Source organism: Staurois parvus, unplaced genomic scaffold, assembly GCF_062004578.1.
Source record: "Staurois parvus isolate SC_StPar_1 unplaced genomic scaffold, SC_StPar_1.0 ptg000086l, whole genome shotgun sequence".
Lineage (NCBI taxonomy): Eukaryota > Metazoa > Chordata > Amphibia > Anura > Ranidae > Staurois > Staurois parvus.
In genome coordinates, this window is record NW_028317882.1 from 8,217,976 (window position 1) to 8,230,879 (window position 12,904).

Genomic DNA, 12,904 nt, shown 5'->3' on the forward strand with positions numbered 1-12,904 from the left:
ATACTCACATTTGGAAGATAAGGGCCAGGCATTACTCAGGAAATCCAGCATATGGTTATCTTCTATTGGTTCTTAGTGGATATAAACAAAAGCTGGATAGAAAGGAATTTCTGGAAGATGACCTCACCAGCCCATGTAGTGCGTGGTGCCCATCAAGGGGTAAAAAACAAGGCGAGAGTGCGCTACTGTAGTGTGCTGTAGTAAAATCAATAAAGACAAGTAAAACACAATATTGCACTTACATGTATTAAATGGAGTTTGAACATTATTAAAATATACCAGCAGGTGGTGTCCTTGTATGGGCCCTAATGGAAAGCACATCTCCAATTGCTATAGGTGAATGGGCATAGCAGGGAGTGGTGTGGTCAGACCATAGGCTGCAGTGTCATAGGGGACCACACTGGATAGCAAGGAAGTGAGTAAAACTGTGGTCTTAGCTTCATTTACTTCCTTGCTATCCGCTGTGGTCCCCTATCACACTGCATATTTGCTGTATTGATTCTTCCTACTTCTCAGCCTACAATCTAACCACAGTATGACCAAAAAAGCTTTTGCCATACTTCTCTATTAGCCTGGGTTCACATACGTGTGGCTCCGTATATCGCATGTGATTCACACAGGAACCGCAGAGCATTCCTGTGCAAATCACAAGCGATTTTGTATGGCTCTATTCACACCGCATCCGCTCCAAAAACTTGCAGGACCCTTTTTTTTGGGTCCGCACTAGAATCGGATAGGTATTTACACCTATGCAATCTGATTCTTCACATCGCACCTCGTTTTGTGGATCGCTTTCAGGGTATTGATAACTTAACATACACACCCGCAGCGGTTCACATGAATGGGGTGCGATTCTGATGCTGGGCGGAATGAATTCGTACTGAAAACGCTGTGAATTCTGAACTGCATCAGTGTGAACCAGGGCTTAAATATACAGGTGTAACTCAGTTTCTGAACACCTCGATTAATGTAATTTTTGTGTGTGAAAAAAGTGTAGCGCTATAAACGCATGAAAAATAAAAATGCTAAAATCATGCAAATAAATAAAGTGCAAAAGTGTGTGCAATTGTGCAACTGGGTGAACCAATAAATGTCCGTGATGACAATCTATATCACATAGCGAGCAGTAAACAGCAATAGTCCTCAAATTATTGCAATATATCCAAGTAAAGAAGTGCAATCGTGCAAATATTCATGAAGGGAATCCACTGCCTTGGGCGGATGTACACTCACCAGAAAGCAAACAAAAATGTGCATCTGTTTAAAATCTGTTACATCTGGAGGTGCAGTGGTGTAATGACAGCTCCGGGTTTAATCATATAGCTCCATCCGTACACAAGTGGGGAAGGTCTCCTTTAATCCTGGGGAAAATCAGCTCAACCACAGGAGCCAGAAAGTGCTTTTCCTGGGGTCTAAAAGCGCTCAAATGCATTGGAGGGTTCCACCACTCCTTCACTGCAGGACTCCTCTATTCCTCTGTGAGGTTTTCACCACTCATTATCAGTTACATTATTCTCAGCTATCACTGAGGACTGACTATATCTCCTGTGTTCTGTAGACGAGGAGAGGGAAGGTGTTCTGTAGTTCTTATCTAGGTTTGACAATGTTGTTCATCCATAGACAGAGTGTCTGTGTTGGTCCCCCAGGACAGGAAGTGTGTTACAGTAGTATCACCAAGTGAAAATATAAGAAAAAAACCGACACATGAAAAGTAATGCTGGCTCCACATATAAGGACTGGTGAACTGCAATATATTTGTTGTTGGGTTTAGAAATGATTAAAATTGGAATTCAACCTAAAAAGATTTGATTTAAAGTCAATTAAAACAATTGTTTAATAGACATTAGAATCATAAGTAAAGATTCCCTGGTGTGTCGCAAATAAAACGTTAAAGGATAAATTCACCTTTGATATGTTACATGTTCTATCCGTTTTTAGGGTGGAACATGTTCCTGCTCCTGCCTCCTCCCCCCTGATCCCTCATGACTCTGATCTGCAATCACTGTCAAATTTTTAAAACGACCGGGTGCCGCCCAAGCAGCACATCATTAATTCATAAAGTTCTGTGAATGAATGAACTACAAGTACCATCGGTCTTGTAGTTCTCATTGAACTGTAGGGTTCTGGTGAGCAGGTAGAGAGTGTACTGAGAGTCTGCAGGATCCAGACATTTTACCCATGATCTGTTGATCGCAGGTACAATGCCTAACAGTCTTCAAAATAAAAGGAAATTAAAAAGATGTGCATTTTGTTTGTTTTGATTATAGCGACTGTTGCTTGTCACACAAATGGAATGTAGAATGACAAGTTAATCTAGGGTGTTTTTTTTTTTTTTTGTTGTGTGTTACAGAAGTGAAGGGCATGACAGCTCAGTAATGCACTGTACACATTCATTTTACCTATGATGAAGTGTTAACCAGTGCACAAAAATATCGCAGGATGGATTACAGAAAACTTCTTTTGTTTCTTATCTGTATTTCTGTTTTTTTACTGATGACTCTGAAATCGTTTTTTTTGGACAATTACTTGGAAAACATAAATATTAAAGCTTCTAATCTACAACGTAAGTTGAAAATTTATAACGTTTTCATTCAAACAATGAAAACTTTTTTTTAGAAAATTGCTACGGAAATTCTTCATTTAATCTAGTTTAAATGGGAGTGAAGTCCTAGCATTTATAAATTGTTCTGTTCTTATGACCTGTTAAAATGTATCTATCATATTTGTTGTGCAGCATTTATATTTGTTAAGTAGTACATCTTTTAAACATGTAATCATAATGCCAATTTTACATTAATGTTGAACTTGGTTTGCACTGAACATACATTTTATTTACTGTTATTTTTGCTAGACCTGTATAATATGCAACAGATGAATAATCAGTATCATACATCATATAACAATAAAAAAAAAAAACACATATGAAGTTAAATTTAATTTTGTTTTAAAAAACGTTTAAATTTGCTATATATACTCCAACGTTCATTTATGTAGAAGTAATTTTTCCTCCTAAGCCTGTAAGCCTTCACTTACTTTAACTGACAGATAAGTTTGGTGGATGCTTAAAACAATAGGTATAGTTCTTGAACCTGTTTGGTTGCTTGAAGCAACCATAAACTAAATGAAAAAGTACTTCTTCAGTAATCAGTTCATTATTGTGCAAAAAATTCAGATTCCTATTAACATTACATAGTGGAATGGTGCTAGCAATATTGTTCTCATTTTATATATATATATATATATATATATATATATATATATATATATATATATATGCATACCTCGGTTTACGAATGCCTCGGTTAATGTAATTTTCGGTTTACGAATGAAAATCCATTGAAAATAATGGCTCGGTTTACAAATCTTTTTCGCTATACGAACAGATTAATTGGTTTTCAATGCATTTACAAATTTTTTTAAAATCATGTCCCTGTGCAGTACTATGCCGTTAAAGTGCACTTTATAAAGAGTTTTGAACAGATAAGACTTTTTTTTACTTTTTTCTGACCTCCGGAACAGATTAATTGGTTTTCAGTGCATTTACAAATTTTTTTGTAATCATGTCCCTGTACAGTATTTATGCCTTTAAAGCGCACTTTATAAAGAATTTTGAACAGATAAAACTTTTTTTTTAGTTTTTTCTGACCTCTGGAATGGATTAATTGGTTTTCAATGCATTTACGAATTCATTTTTAATCATGTCCCTGTTCAATATTTATGCCTTTAAAGTGCACTTTATAAAGAGTTTTGAACAGAAAAAATACTTTTTTTTTACTTTTTTTCTGACCTCTGAAATGGATTAATTGGTTTTCAATGCATTCCTATGGGAATCCACATTTCGGTTTACAAATTTTTTTGCAATACGAAAAGTCCAGCAGAACGAATTCAATTCATATATATACATATATATATATATATATAAAATATATACCAGATTCTTGTTTATCTCATCTGACCAAATTGCCGAAACAGATCTACTTCTGTGACAGGTCACAGAAATAGTAACAGAAATATTAGAATCAATGAAAGGATGGCTGAAATCTTTGTCTATGAGCTCATCATGCCCACTGCAGAAGTGAATACAAATGGAAATGCTCTTTTTGGTTTACAGGGAAACAGGGCTGCTGTTAGAAATTATGGGACTCCGTACAGCCTACCCAACAAACTCTCCCTCAACCCCAGCTTAGGGGCCACCATTTTTTAAATGTTTCCCTTCTTTTATTATTTTTTTTTTTCATTACAGCTGTCAGTTTGCTAAAGATTCTCCAGACAATAGATTTTCTGAAAGCATAAAACCAGTAAAATCAAAAGAAGGTACTATTGATTTTTTTTAGATCCTGCAATAGTTGCACATAAGGTTACTGAAACAATATTTTCACTAGAAATACACATTTCACACATTTCCTGCTAAACTAAACGATAAAAGTTAATAAATAAAGATATGTGTATGAATGAGGCAGCCCTGTAGGGAAACCTGTTAAAAAGAAAGTGTAAACCTCTAATTACCTGCTACAGTATACAGGCATACCTCAGTTTACGAATTTAATTCATTCTGTGGAAAGTTTCGTATAGCAAAAAATTTGTAAGCCAAAACGCTATTTCCCATAGGGATGCATTGAAAACCAATTAATCCATTCCAAAGGTCAGAAAAACAGTAAACGCTTCTAAAATGCCGCATGAGTTATTTTATTAACTCATGCGGTATTTTAGTTGTGACAACCATGTGTTAATGTTTCAGCTGTCGGCGGGGTTCCCCACTGACAGCTGAATGTAAAAGAATTGTTGGCAATTAAAACATTTTTTAAAAACCGGTGTGGGGTTCCCTCTCCCATCCATACCATGCCCTTTCGTGTCTGGTATGGATTTTGAAGGGAACTCCCATGCCAAAATTAAAAAAAAAAAAATGGCATGGGGCCCCCCCGAATCCATACTAGACCCTTATCCAAGCATGCAGCCTGGCAGGTCAGGAAAGGAGGGGACGAGCGAGCGCCCCTCCTCCTGAACCATACCAGGCCACATGCCCTCAACATGGGGGGGTTTGCTTTGGGTCAGGGGGGCTCCCCCCTCAAAGCACCTTGTTCCCATGTTGATGGGGACAAGGGCCTCTTCCCCACAACCCTGGGCTGTGGTTGTGGGGGTCTGCGGGCAGGGGGCTTATCAGAATCTGGAAGCCTCGTTTAACAAGCGGGCCCCCAGATTCCGCCCCACCCCATGTGAATGAGTATAGGGTACATGGTCCTGATACTCATTCATAAAAAAACAAAAAGTATAGTGTGAAAAAAGACAGGACATGGTCTTTGACAAGTCCTTTATTAAAAGAAATGGCTAAAAGAATGTCCCCTGCAGTAGATCCAACGTCAATCACGATGCCCCCCGCAGTTGCCGACCCGAAAAAAATAATTTTTGAAAAAAGGCTCCGCTGCTGACGATGGCTCCCACCGTCTGCCTGCTCCAGTGGTTTGACAGTTCTTAAATAGGTAAGGAGTGGGGCTACCCAGTGACATAACCCGAGTGACTCCGCCCCAGGTGACATCATTGATTATTTACTATGGTGGTGGTCCTTAAATGTAATTACCGCTTTTTTTTTTCTTCACTATAGCTCAGAGATTCAACCATCACTTTCCTCTCAGCTAAAAGAGAAAGTTTCTTTTTAGTTTATTTCCCCAAGTAAAAAGAAACAATGTTTCCTTTTAGTTTCTAAAAAAAAACTAACTCCGGGGAAAGTGACAGCTCTTTGAGCTATAGTGAAGAAAAAAAAAGCAGGCAATTGCATTTAAAAATCGGCACCAACATACACTTCATATTGCGAAACAAAATTGTAAAAAATTCGTAAACCGATACATTATTTTCAATGGATTTTCATTCGTAAACTGAAAATTACGTTAACCGAGGTATTTGTAAACCAAGGTACACCTGTATTTGCATTTGCTTTGTAAGAATAACTCACTTCTAATGTTGGGATTCCAATGTGTGTAGGTGTTGCTTTGTTATGTAAAACTATTAGTTTACTGTAGATTTTTATTAGAAAGGGGTGCCTGGAGATTGTGCTTAGTTTTAAAGGGTGCCGTGTCTGAAAAAAGGTTGAGAAACACTGTGTTACACCCTGAATATGGGTGTAACATGTTACAAAAGGTGAATTTATCCTTTAAGTCTGTTGCTGTCTTTCCAAAGATTCATCCAATCCCTGCTGAAGAATTCTCTAGTCTTAGACACTGGTCTAAGAAACTGGAGGCGACGAGTATTTTATCACTTCTGGTTTAAGTCAGATGTAAACAGGCCAATACCGCCTTCGAAAAAACATCTGATCAAACCAATCTCAGTAATAACAGCAGAAGAAAAATATGGGGTCTAATAGACCCCAAATGTCTCAGTAAAGAGTACTTGTCACTGTCCATGCTATCACAAGGGATGTTGTTCATCCCTTGTGATAACCAATCAAGAAAAGTGATTTAAAAAAATTAAAGAGATGTAAAAATAAAACAAAATTAAATCTAAAAAATGAAAAAATGAAAGAGCGCCCCCCCCATGCTCATGTGCAAAGGCGAACGCATACATAGATCCCACACGCATATGGGTAAATGGTGATCGCACCACACATGTGAGTTATTTCCATGAACATTATAGCGAGAGCAATGATTCTCGCACCAGACCTCCTTTGTAACTAAACACAGGAGGACTGCCATTCTCCTCCAGAGACAGATTCCTGGCTACTACTGCAGGAGTCTGCATACCAGTTCAGCACAGTGGTGACGCCGATCACCACACCGGGATTGTATCTGTCAGGGATCCCCTCGATCCCTGCCGCGATGGTCCCGGCGCAGGCGCACTGCTCCGCCCTGTACACGGGCACTAGGTCCGGGCCGGCCGTGGCGTTCGAGTTCACGCATGCGCAGTAGAAGCCGCGGCCGCCCGCTGGGCACCAATGGCAGCGCAGGGCGGGATATGTAAAGGTCCCTGAGCTGTCATTTCATTGCCTTCTGGTCTTACCTGCTTCCTGTGATTCTGTACCTGTGCCTTGTAAGTTTATTGACCCGGATTGTTCTTGACCTGCTGATTTCTCCTGCCCAGACCCTTGCTTGCCTGACCTCTCTCCCTGGATGCCCCTCATTAGATCTGACCTCCTGTTGCTGACCTGGTGTGTGACCCGACGATTCTCTGCCTGCTCCCTTGTACCTTACCGTCCTCTACGTTACCGACTCGGCCTGTCTGACTTCGCACTTGCTCAGCCATCCTTCCATCCATCCCATCGGGGTCACCCGACCTCCTCACATCTGGCTCTCCCTGGTTGGAGCCCCTGGCGAACACCCCTACCACTGACAGGTGTGCTCAGTAGTGGCGACCTGGTCTCGGGGTACTACAAGTCCATCCCCACCATCAGGGGACCTGGTGAACAAGTACCCTGGGGCTTAGACTCCGCGCTCTGCGCACGCCTGACCAGTGGAGTGCTAGTGGTGCCGCTTGGCGGTCCCTCACAGTACCAGAAGGCCATGACTGAGCCTCGAGGAGGACCCTCCCCGATGGAGGAGGTTTGCAGGCACCTGGCTACCCTGACGCAAGCAGTAAACTCTTTGCAGGACAGATGTTTGCAGATTGAGAATCGGTTTCAGGCCTGCACCATATCTGCCCCTGTTTCACAGGCCCACCTCCGGTCGCAGCAGCCCACGAGCTGGCTCCTGGGCCTTCCATATCACTCCCTATGGCGGAACCCCGAGTACCCTTACCCGAGCGCTTCCACGGGGATCGCACACGCTTTCGGTCATTCCGTGACTCCTGTCTGCTCTACTTTGAACTGCAACCACGGACCTTTTTGACAGAATCGGTGAAAGTGGGGTTTGTTATCTCCCTGTTGCAGGGTGAACCCCAAGACTGGGCCCACCGACTAAGGGGAAATAATGATCCCCATCTGGTTACGGTTGACAACTTCTTTAACGCTATGGCCATCTTATACGATGACCCACAACGGGCGGCCTCGGCCGAGGCCACATTATACGCACTCCGACAAGGTCGGCGAGCGGCTGAGGAATACGCCTCTGACTTTAGGCGCTGGATGAGAGACACTCGCTGGAACGAGTTCGCACTTTTGCACCAGTTCCGTATGGGCCTATCTGAGGCTCTGAAAGACGAGCTCGCCCAGGTAGAGGTGCCCGAGACATTAGAGGACTTGATTGCACTCACCATTAAAATTGACCGTAGGCTACGGGAGCGCAGATTGGAGAGGTCTGGTCATACATGGGGGTCATTCCAAGGATCCAGTCAACATACTAGGCCAAACATCCAGAACCTGCCATCTGAAGATGCTCCCGAACCCATGCAGCTAGGCCTGGCACGGCCTAAACTACCGCCAGAGGAACGCCAGCGCAGACGCTCCCAGAATCTGTGTCTCTACTGCGGTGAAGCTGGTCACATGGTACGTTCCTGCCCGCAGAAACTGAGTAAGTTCACCTCATCTTCTTTATCTATTGGCAATATGAATCCGTCCCAATACTTAGTTTTTCCCCTCTCCTTTCAGCTTTCAGAAAGGACCGTGGAGGTGACGGCCATAGTTGATTCGGGGGCATGCAGCTGTTTTGTGGATATCAATTTTGCTCACCAGCAGGGTATCCCCCTCCGTCCAAAGGAGAAGGGGTTTCACATCTTTTTGGCTGATGGGTCCCGGATAAAGTCAGGGGTGGTTAACTAGGAGACCCCTTCCATTGTGACTTCCATTGCCGGTCAGCACCGGGAACTTCTCCGCCTGGATGCTATTGCATCACCCCTTTTCCCAGTCATTCTGGGGCTCCCATGGTTGCGGGCCCATAACCCCCAAATTGACTGGGAAACTGGGGTTGTCTCGTTCCCTTCCCCATACTGTCGGGAACTGTGTCGAACTTCGGGCCCGGAGGTCCCCCAGGTCCTCCTGTGCTCTGAAGGGGATGCCAGCCTAAAACAAGTGATTCCTGCAGCCTATCATAAGTTTCTTGATGTGTTCAGTGAACGGGGAGCAGATGCTCTACCCCCCCACCGCCCATATGACTGTCCTATTGATCTGTTACCCGGTTCTGAAATTCCTTTCGGGCAAATTTTTCCCCTTTCTGAGCTAGAATTAGGGGCCCTGAAGGATTATATTGAGGACAGCCTCCGGAAGGGATTCATCCGTCCCTCCACTTCCCCAGCAGGTGCAGGGATCTTCTTTGTAGAAAAGAAGGACAAGACTTTGAGGCCATGTATTGACTATCGGGAGCTGAATAGGGTCACAATTAAAAATCCTTACCCATTACCACTGGTACCTGAATTATTCCAGAGCTTAAAAGCTGCTGTAGTATTTACCAAGCTGGACTTAAGGGGAGCCTACAACTTGGTTCGCATAAGGGAGGGGGATGAGTGGAAAACGGCCTTCCGCACCCGTTTCGGCCATTTCGAATACCTGGTAATGCCTTTCGGGTTGTGCAATGCGCCGGCCACCTTCCAGCACTTTGTAAACGACATCTTTAGGGACTTCCTGGACATCTTTGTCATCGTCTACTTAGACGACATTTTGATTTTCTCATCCTCCCTGGGGGAGCACAGGGTACATGTAACAAAGGTGTTGGGGCGGTTGCGGCAGCATGGGTTGTACGCTAAAGCAGAGAATTGTTGCTTTGAACAGGCTAGCGTTACATTTCTGGGTCTGATTATCTCCACCACGGGGGTCGCAATGGACCCTCAGAAGGTCTCTGCGATCCCAGATTGGCCTGAACCCACGGACAGGAAAAGCGTCCAACGTTTTATTGGGTTCGCAAACTTCTACCGGAAGTTCATCAAGAACTTCTCAGGTCTGGTCTCCCCCATCACTCAGTTAACCAAGCTTGGGACGCGATTCAGATGGACGCCAGAGGCACAGGAAGCTTTTGAAGCACTAAAGAAGTTATTTACCTCGGCACCCATTCTGGGTCATCCCGACGCCTCCCTGCCCTACATCTTAGAAGTAGATGCGTCAGAAAACGCGGTTGGCTCCATCCTTTCCCAGCGAAAGGGCGCCAAGGAATTACTTCACCCAGTAGCATTCTTCTCACGGAAACTTACCCCTGCGGAGAGGAACTACGACATTGGGGATCGAGAGCTACTGGTTATCAAGACCGCATTAGAAGAATGGAGGTACCTGCTGGAAGGTGCCTCCCATCCCATCCTGATATTCACGGACCACAAGAACCTGGAATATCTGAGGACGGCCAAACGTCTGCGCTCACGACAAGCAAGATGGGCATTGTTTTTCTCGAGGTTCCAGTTCCACATCACATACAGGCCGTGTTCAAAAAACACGAAGCCAGACGTGTTGTTGCGCATGTACGAGGACACCAAGGAGATCCCAGTACCTGACACTATTCTTCCTGCAGGAAACTTCTTGGCCCTCCAGACGAACCTTCGTTCCGAGATCCTGAGAGCGTCCACAGCGATGTCTACCTCCGATGGGGCGCCCCTCCAGAACAAGGGGGGACTCCTAAGGAGGGAGGACCGGATTGTGGTGCCGGAGGATGCCCGAACCTTAGTCTTGGGACATTGCCATGACAACCCGATGGCAGGACATTTTGGCCCAGTCAAGACCCTGGAACTTCTCCGACGTTCCTTCTGGTGGCCGGACATGGCCAAGGATTGTAAAAGTTACGTGGGCTCCTGTGCCATCTGCCAGCGGAACAAGCCTTCAAGAAATAAGGAGTGGGGCCTGCTACGTCCATTACCCATCCCTGAACGGCCCTGGCAGAAAATCTCTATGGACTTTATAGTCGAGCTTCCACCTTCACTGGACCACACAGCAATTCTCGTGGTCGTGGACCGCTTATCCAAGATGGCCCATTTCATTCCTTTACGGAAGACTCCATCAGCAGCCGAGACGGCGCAAGTTTTTATTCGAGAGGTCGTCAGACTGCATGGGGTTCCCGAAGACATCGTCTCGGACCGAGGGGTGCAGTTTACCTCGAGATTTTGGAGGGCATTGTGCAAAGCCCTGGATATCAAGCTATCCCTTTCCTCGGCATTTCACCCTCAGACCAATAGTCAGACCGAAAGGACCAATCAGACCCTAGAGCAATACCTGCGATGCTACACATCATTTTCTCAGGACGACTGGGTGCCACTTCTCCCTTTGGCGGAATTCACGTACAACAACGCTTGCCATTCAGCAACTGGGCAGTCCCCGTTCTTCTCCAACTATGGGTTTCATCCTGTCTTCCTCCCGGATTTAGTCCCGGAATGCCCAATTCCAGCGACACAGGATGCACTAACCTTTTTCACTTCAAACAATAAAAAACTACAGGAAGCCATTCGTCAAGCCCAAGAAGACTACAAGAGGGCTTTTAATAGGAAGCGAAGAGGGGATCTGGTGTTGCAGCCCGGAGAGAAGGTTTGGCTGGCTACATCGAACTTGAAGATGCTCTGCCCGTCAAAAAAGTTGGGACCTAAATTTATAGGCCCTTTTTGCATCAAACGGATGGTCAATGAAGTGGCCTATGAACTTGTTCTCACTGAGACACTCAAGATCCACCCTGTCTTCCACGTGTCCCTGTTGAAGCCGGTAGTCCCTGATGCCTTCCCAGAACGGGAATCCAGGCCCCCGGAGGCCGTAACGGTTGAAGAGGAAGAAGAATTCGAGGTGGAGGCAATCCTGAAGTGCCGACGAAGGGGGGGCCAGACCCAATTTCTCATCAAATGGAAGGGCTACGGCCCTGAGGACAATTCGTGGGAACCAGCCTGTAATGTCCATGCACCTAGACTTGTCCGGAGGTTTCTTTGTGATCACCCGTGGTGGAGAGATCGGGTGGGCATCCGGAGGTTGCCCGTAGGGGGGGGCAATGTCAGGGATCCCCTCGATCCCTGCCGCGATGGTCCTGGCGCAGGCGCACTGCTCCGCCCTGTACACGGGCACTAGGTCCGGGCCGGCCGCGGCGTTCGAGTTCGCGCATGCGCAGTAGAAGCCACGGCCGCCCGCTGGGCACCAATGGCAGCGCAGGGTGGGATATTTAAAGGTCCCTGAGCTGTCATTTCGTTGCCTTCTGGTCTTACCTGCTTCCTGTGATTCTGTACCTGTGCCTTGTAAGTTTATTGACCCGGATTGTTCTTGACCTGCTGATTTCTCCTGCCCAGGCCCTTGCTTGCCTGACCTCTCTCCCTGGATGCCCCTCATTAGATCTGACCTCCTGTTGCTGACCTGGCATGTGACCCGACGATTCTCTGCCTGCTCCCTTGTACCTTACCGTCCTCTACGTTACCGACTCGGCCTGTCTGACTTCGCACTTGCTCAGCCATCCATCCATCCCATCGGGGTCACCCGACCTCCTCACATCTGGCTCTCCCTGGTTGGAGCCCCTGGCGAACACCCCTACCACTGACAGGTGTGCTCAGTAGTGGCGACCTGGTCTCGGGGTACTACAAGTCCATCCCCACCATCAGGGGCCCTGGTGAACAAGTACCCTGGGGCTTAGACTCCGCGCTCTGGGCACGCCTGACCAGTGGAGTGCTAGTGGTGCCGCTCGGCGGTCCCTCACAGTATCAGATTCTCTGTATCGGAACTGTCACTTCAAGGGCGGACTGACAACTCATGGGGCCCCCAGGCAATAGGGGATCATGGGGCCCCTGTGTCCTTGCCCAAACTCCAAAAAGCCTATGAAAAAGGTACCAGGGGCATCTCATAGGGCCCCCTACTGACCCCGGGCCCTCGGGCAGTGCCCGAGTTTCCAAATGGTCAGTCCGCCCCGTGTCACTATCCAGTCTTTAGCCAGTCATCTCTGCTTGCTGCACTGACAGGCTTTCAGATGATAACTCTCTGTGAACAGCCAAGAACCTGTTCAAGAACTCTGTTCTTAGAAGGGTGTGCTATCCATGGGAGTGGTGAGTAAGCTTTGCTTTTTTTAACAGTTGCATTTATTAAAATTATCCAATAGTTATACCGTTA

The 12,904-nt window shown here is 45.7% G+C and overlaps 1 protein-coding gene across 1 annotated transcript in view; it reads left to right on the top strand.

Annotated features, from left to right (window-relative positions):
• The first annotated feature begins 2,405 nt into the window (after positions 1-2,405).
• The window catches only part of LOC149468504 (beta-1,4-galactosyltransferase 1-like), a 102,537-nt gene continuing 92,038 nt past the window's right edge, over positions 2,406-12,904 (top strand). Inside the window, exon 1 of the mRNA XM_089670017.1 lies at positions 2,406-2,563. Coding sequence (XP_089526143.1) covers positions 2,440-2,563 — 124 coding nt within the window. The 5' untranslated portion in view covers positions 2,406-2,439. The remainder of the gene's footprint in view (positions 2,564-12,904) is intronic.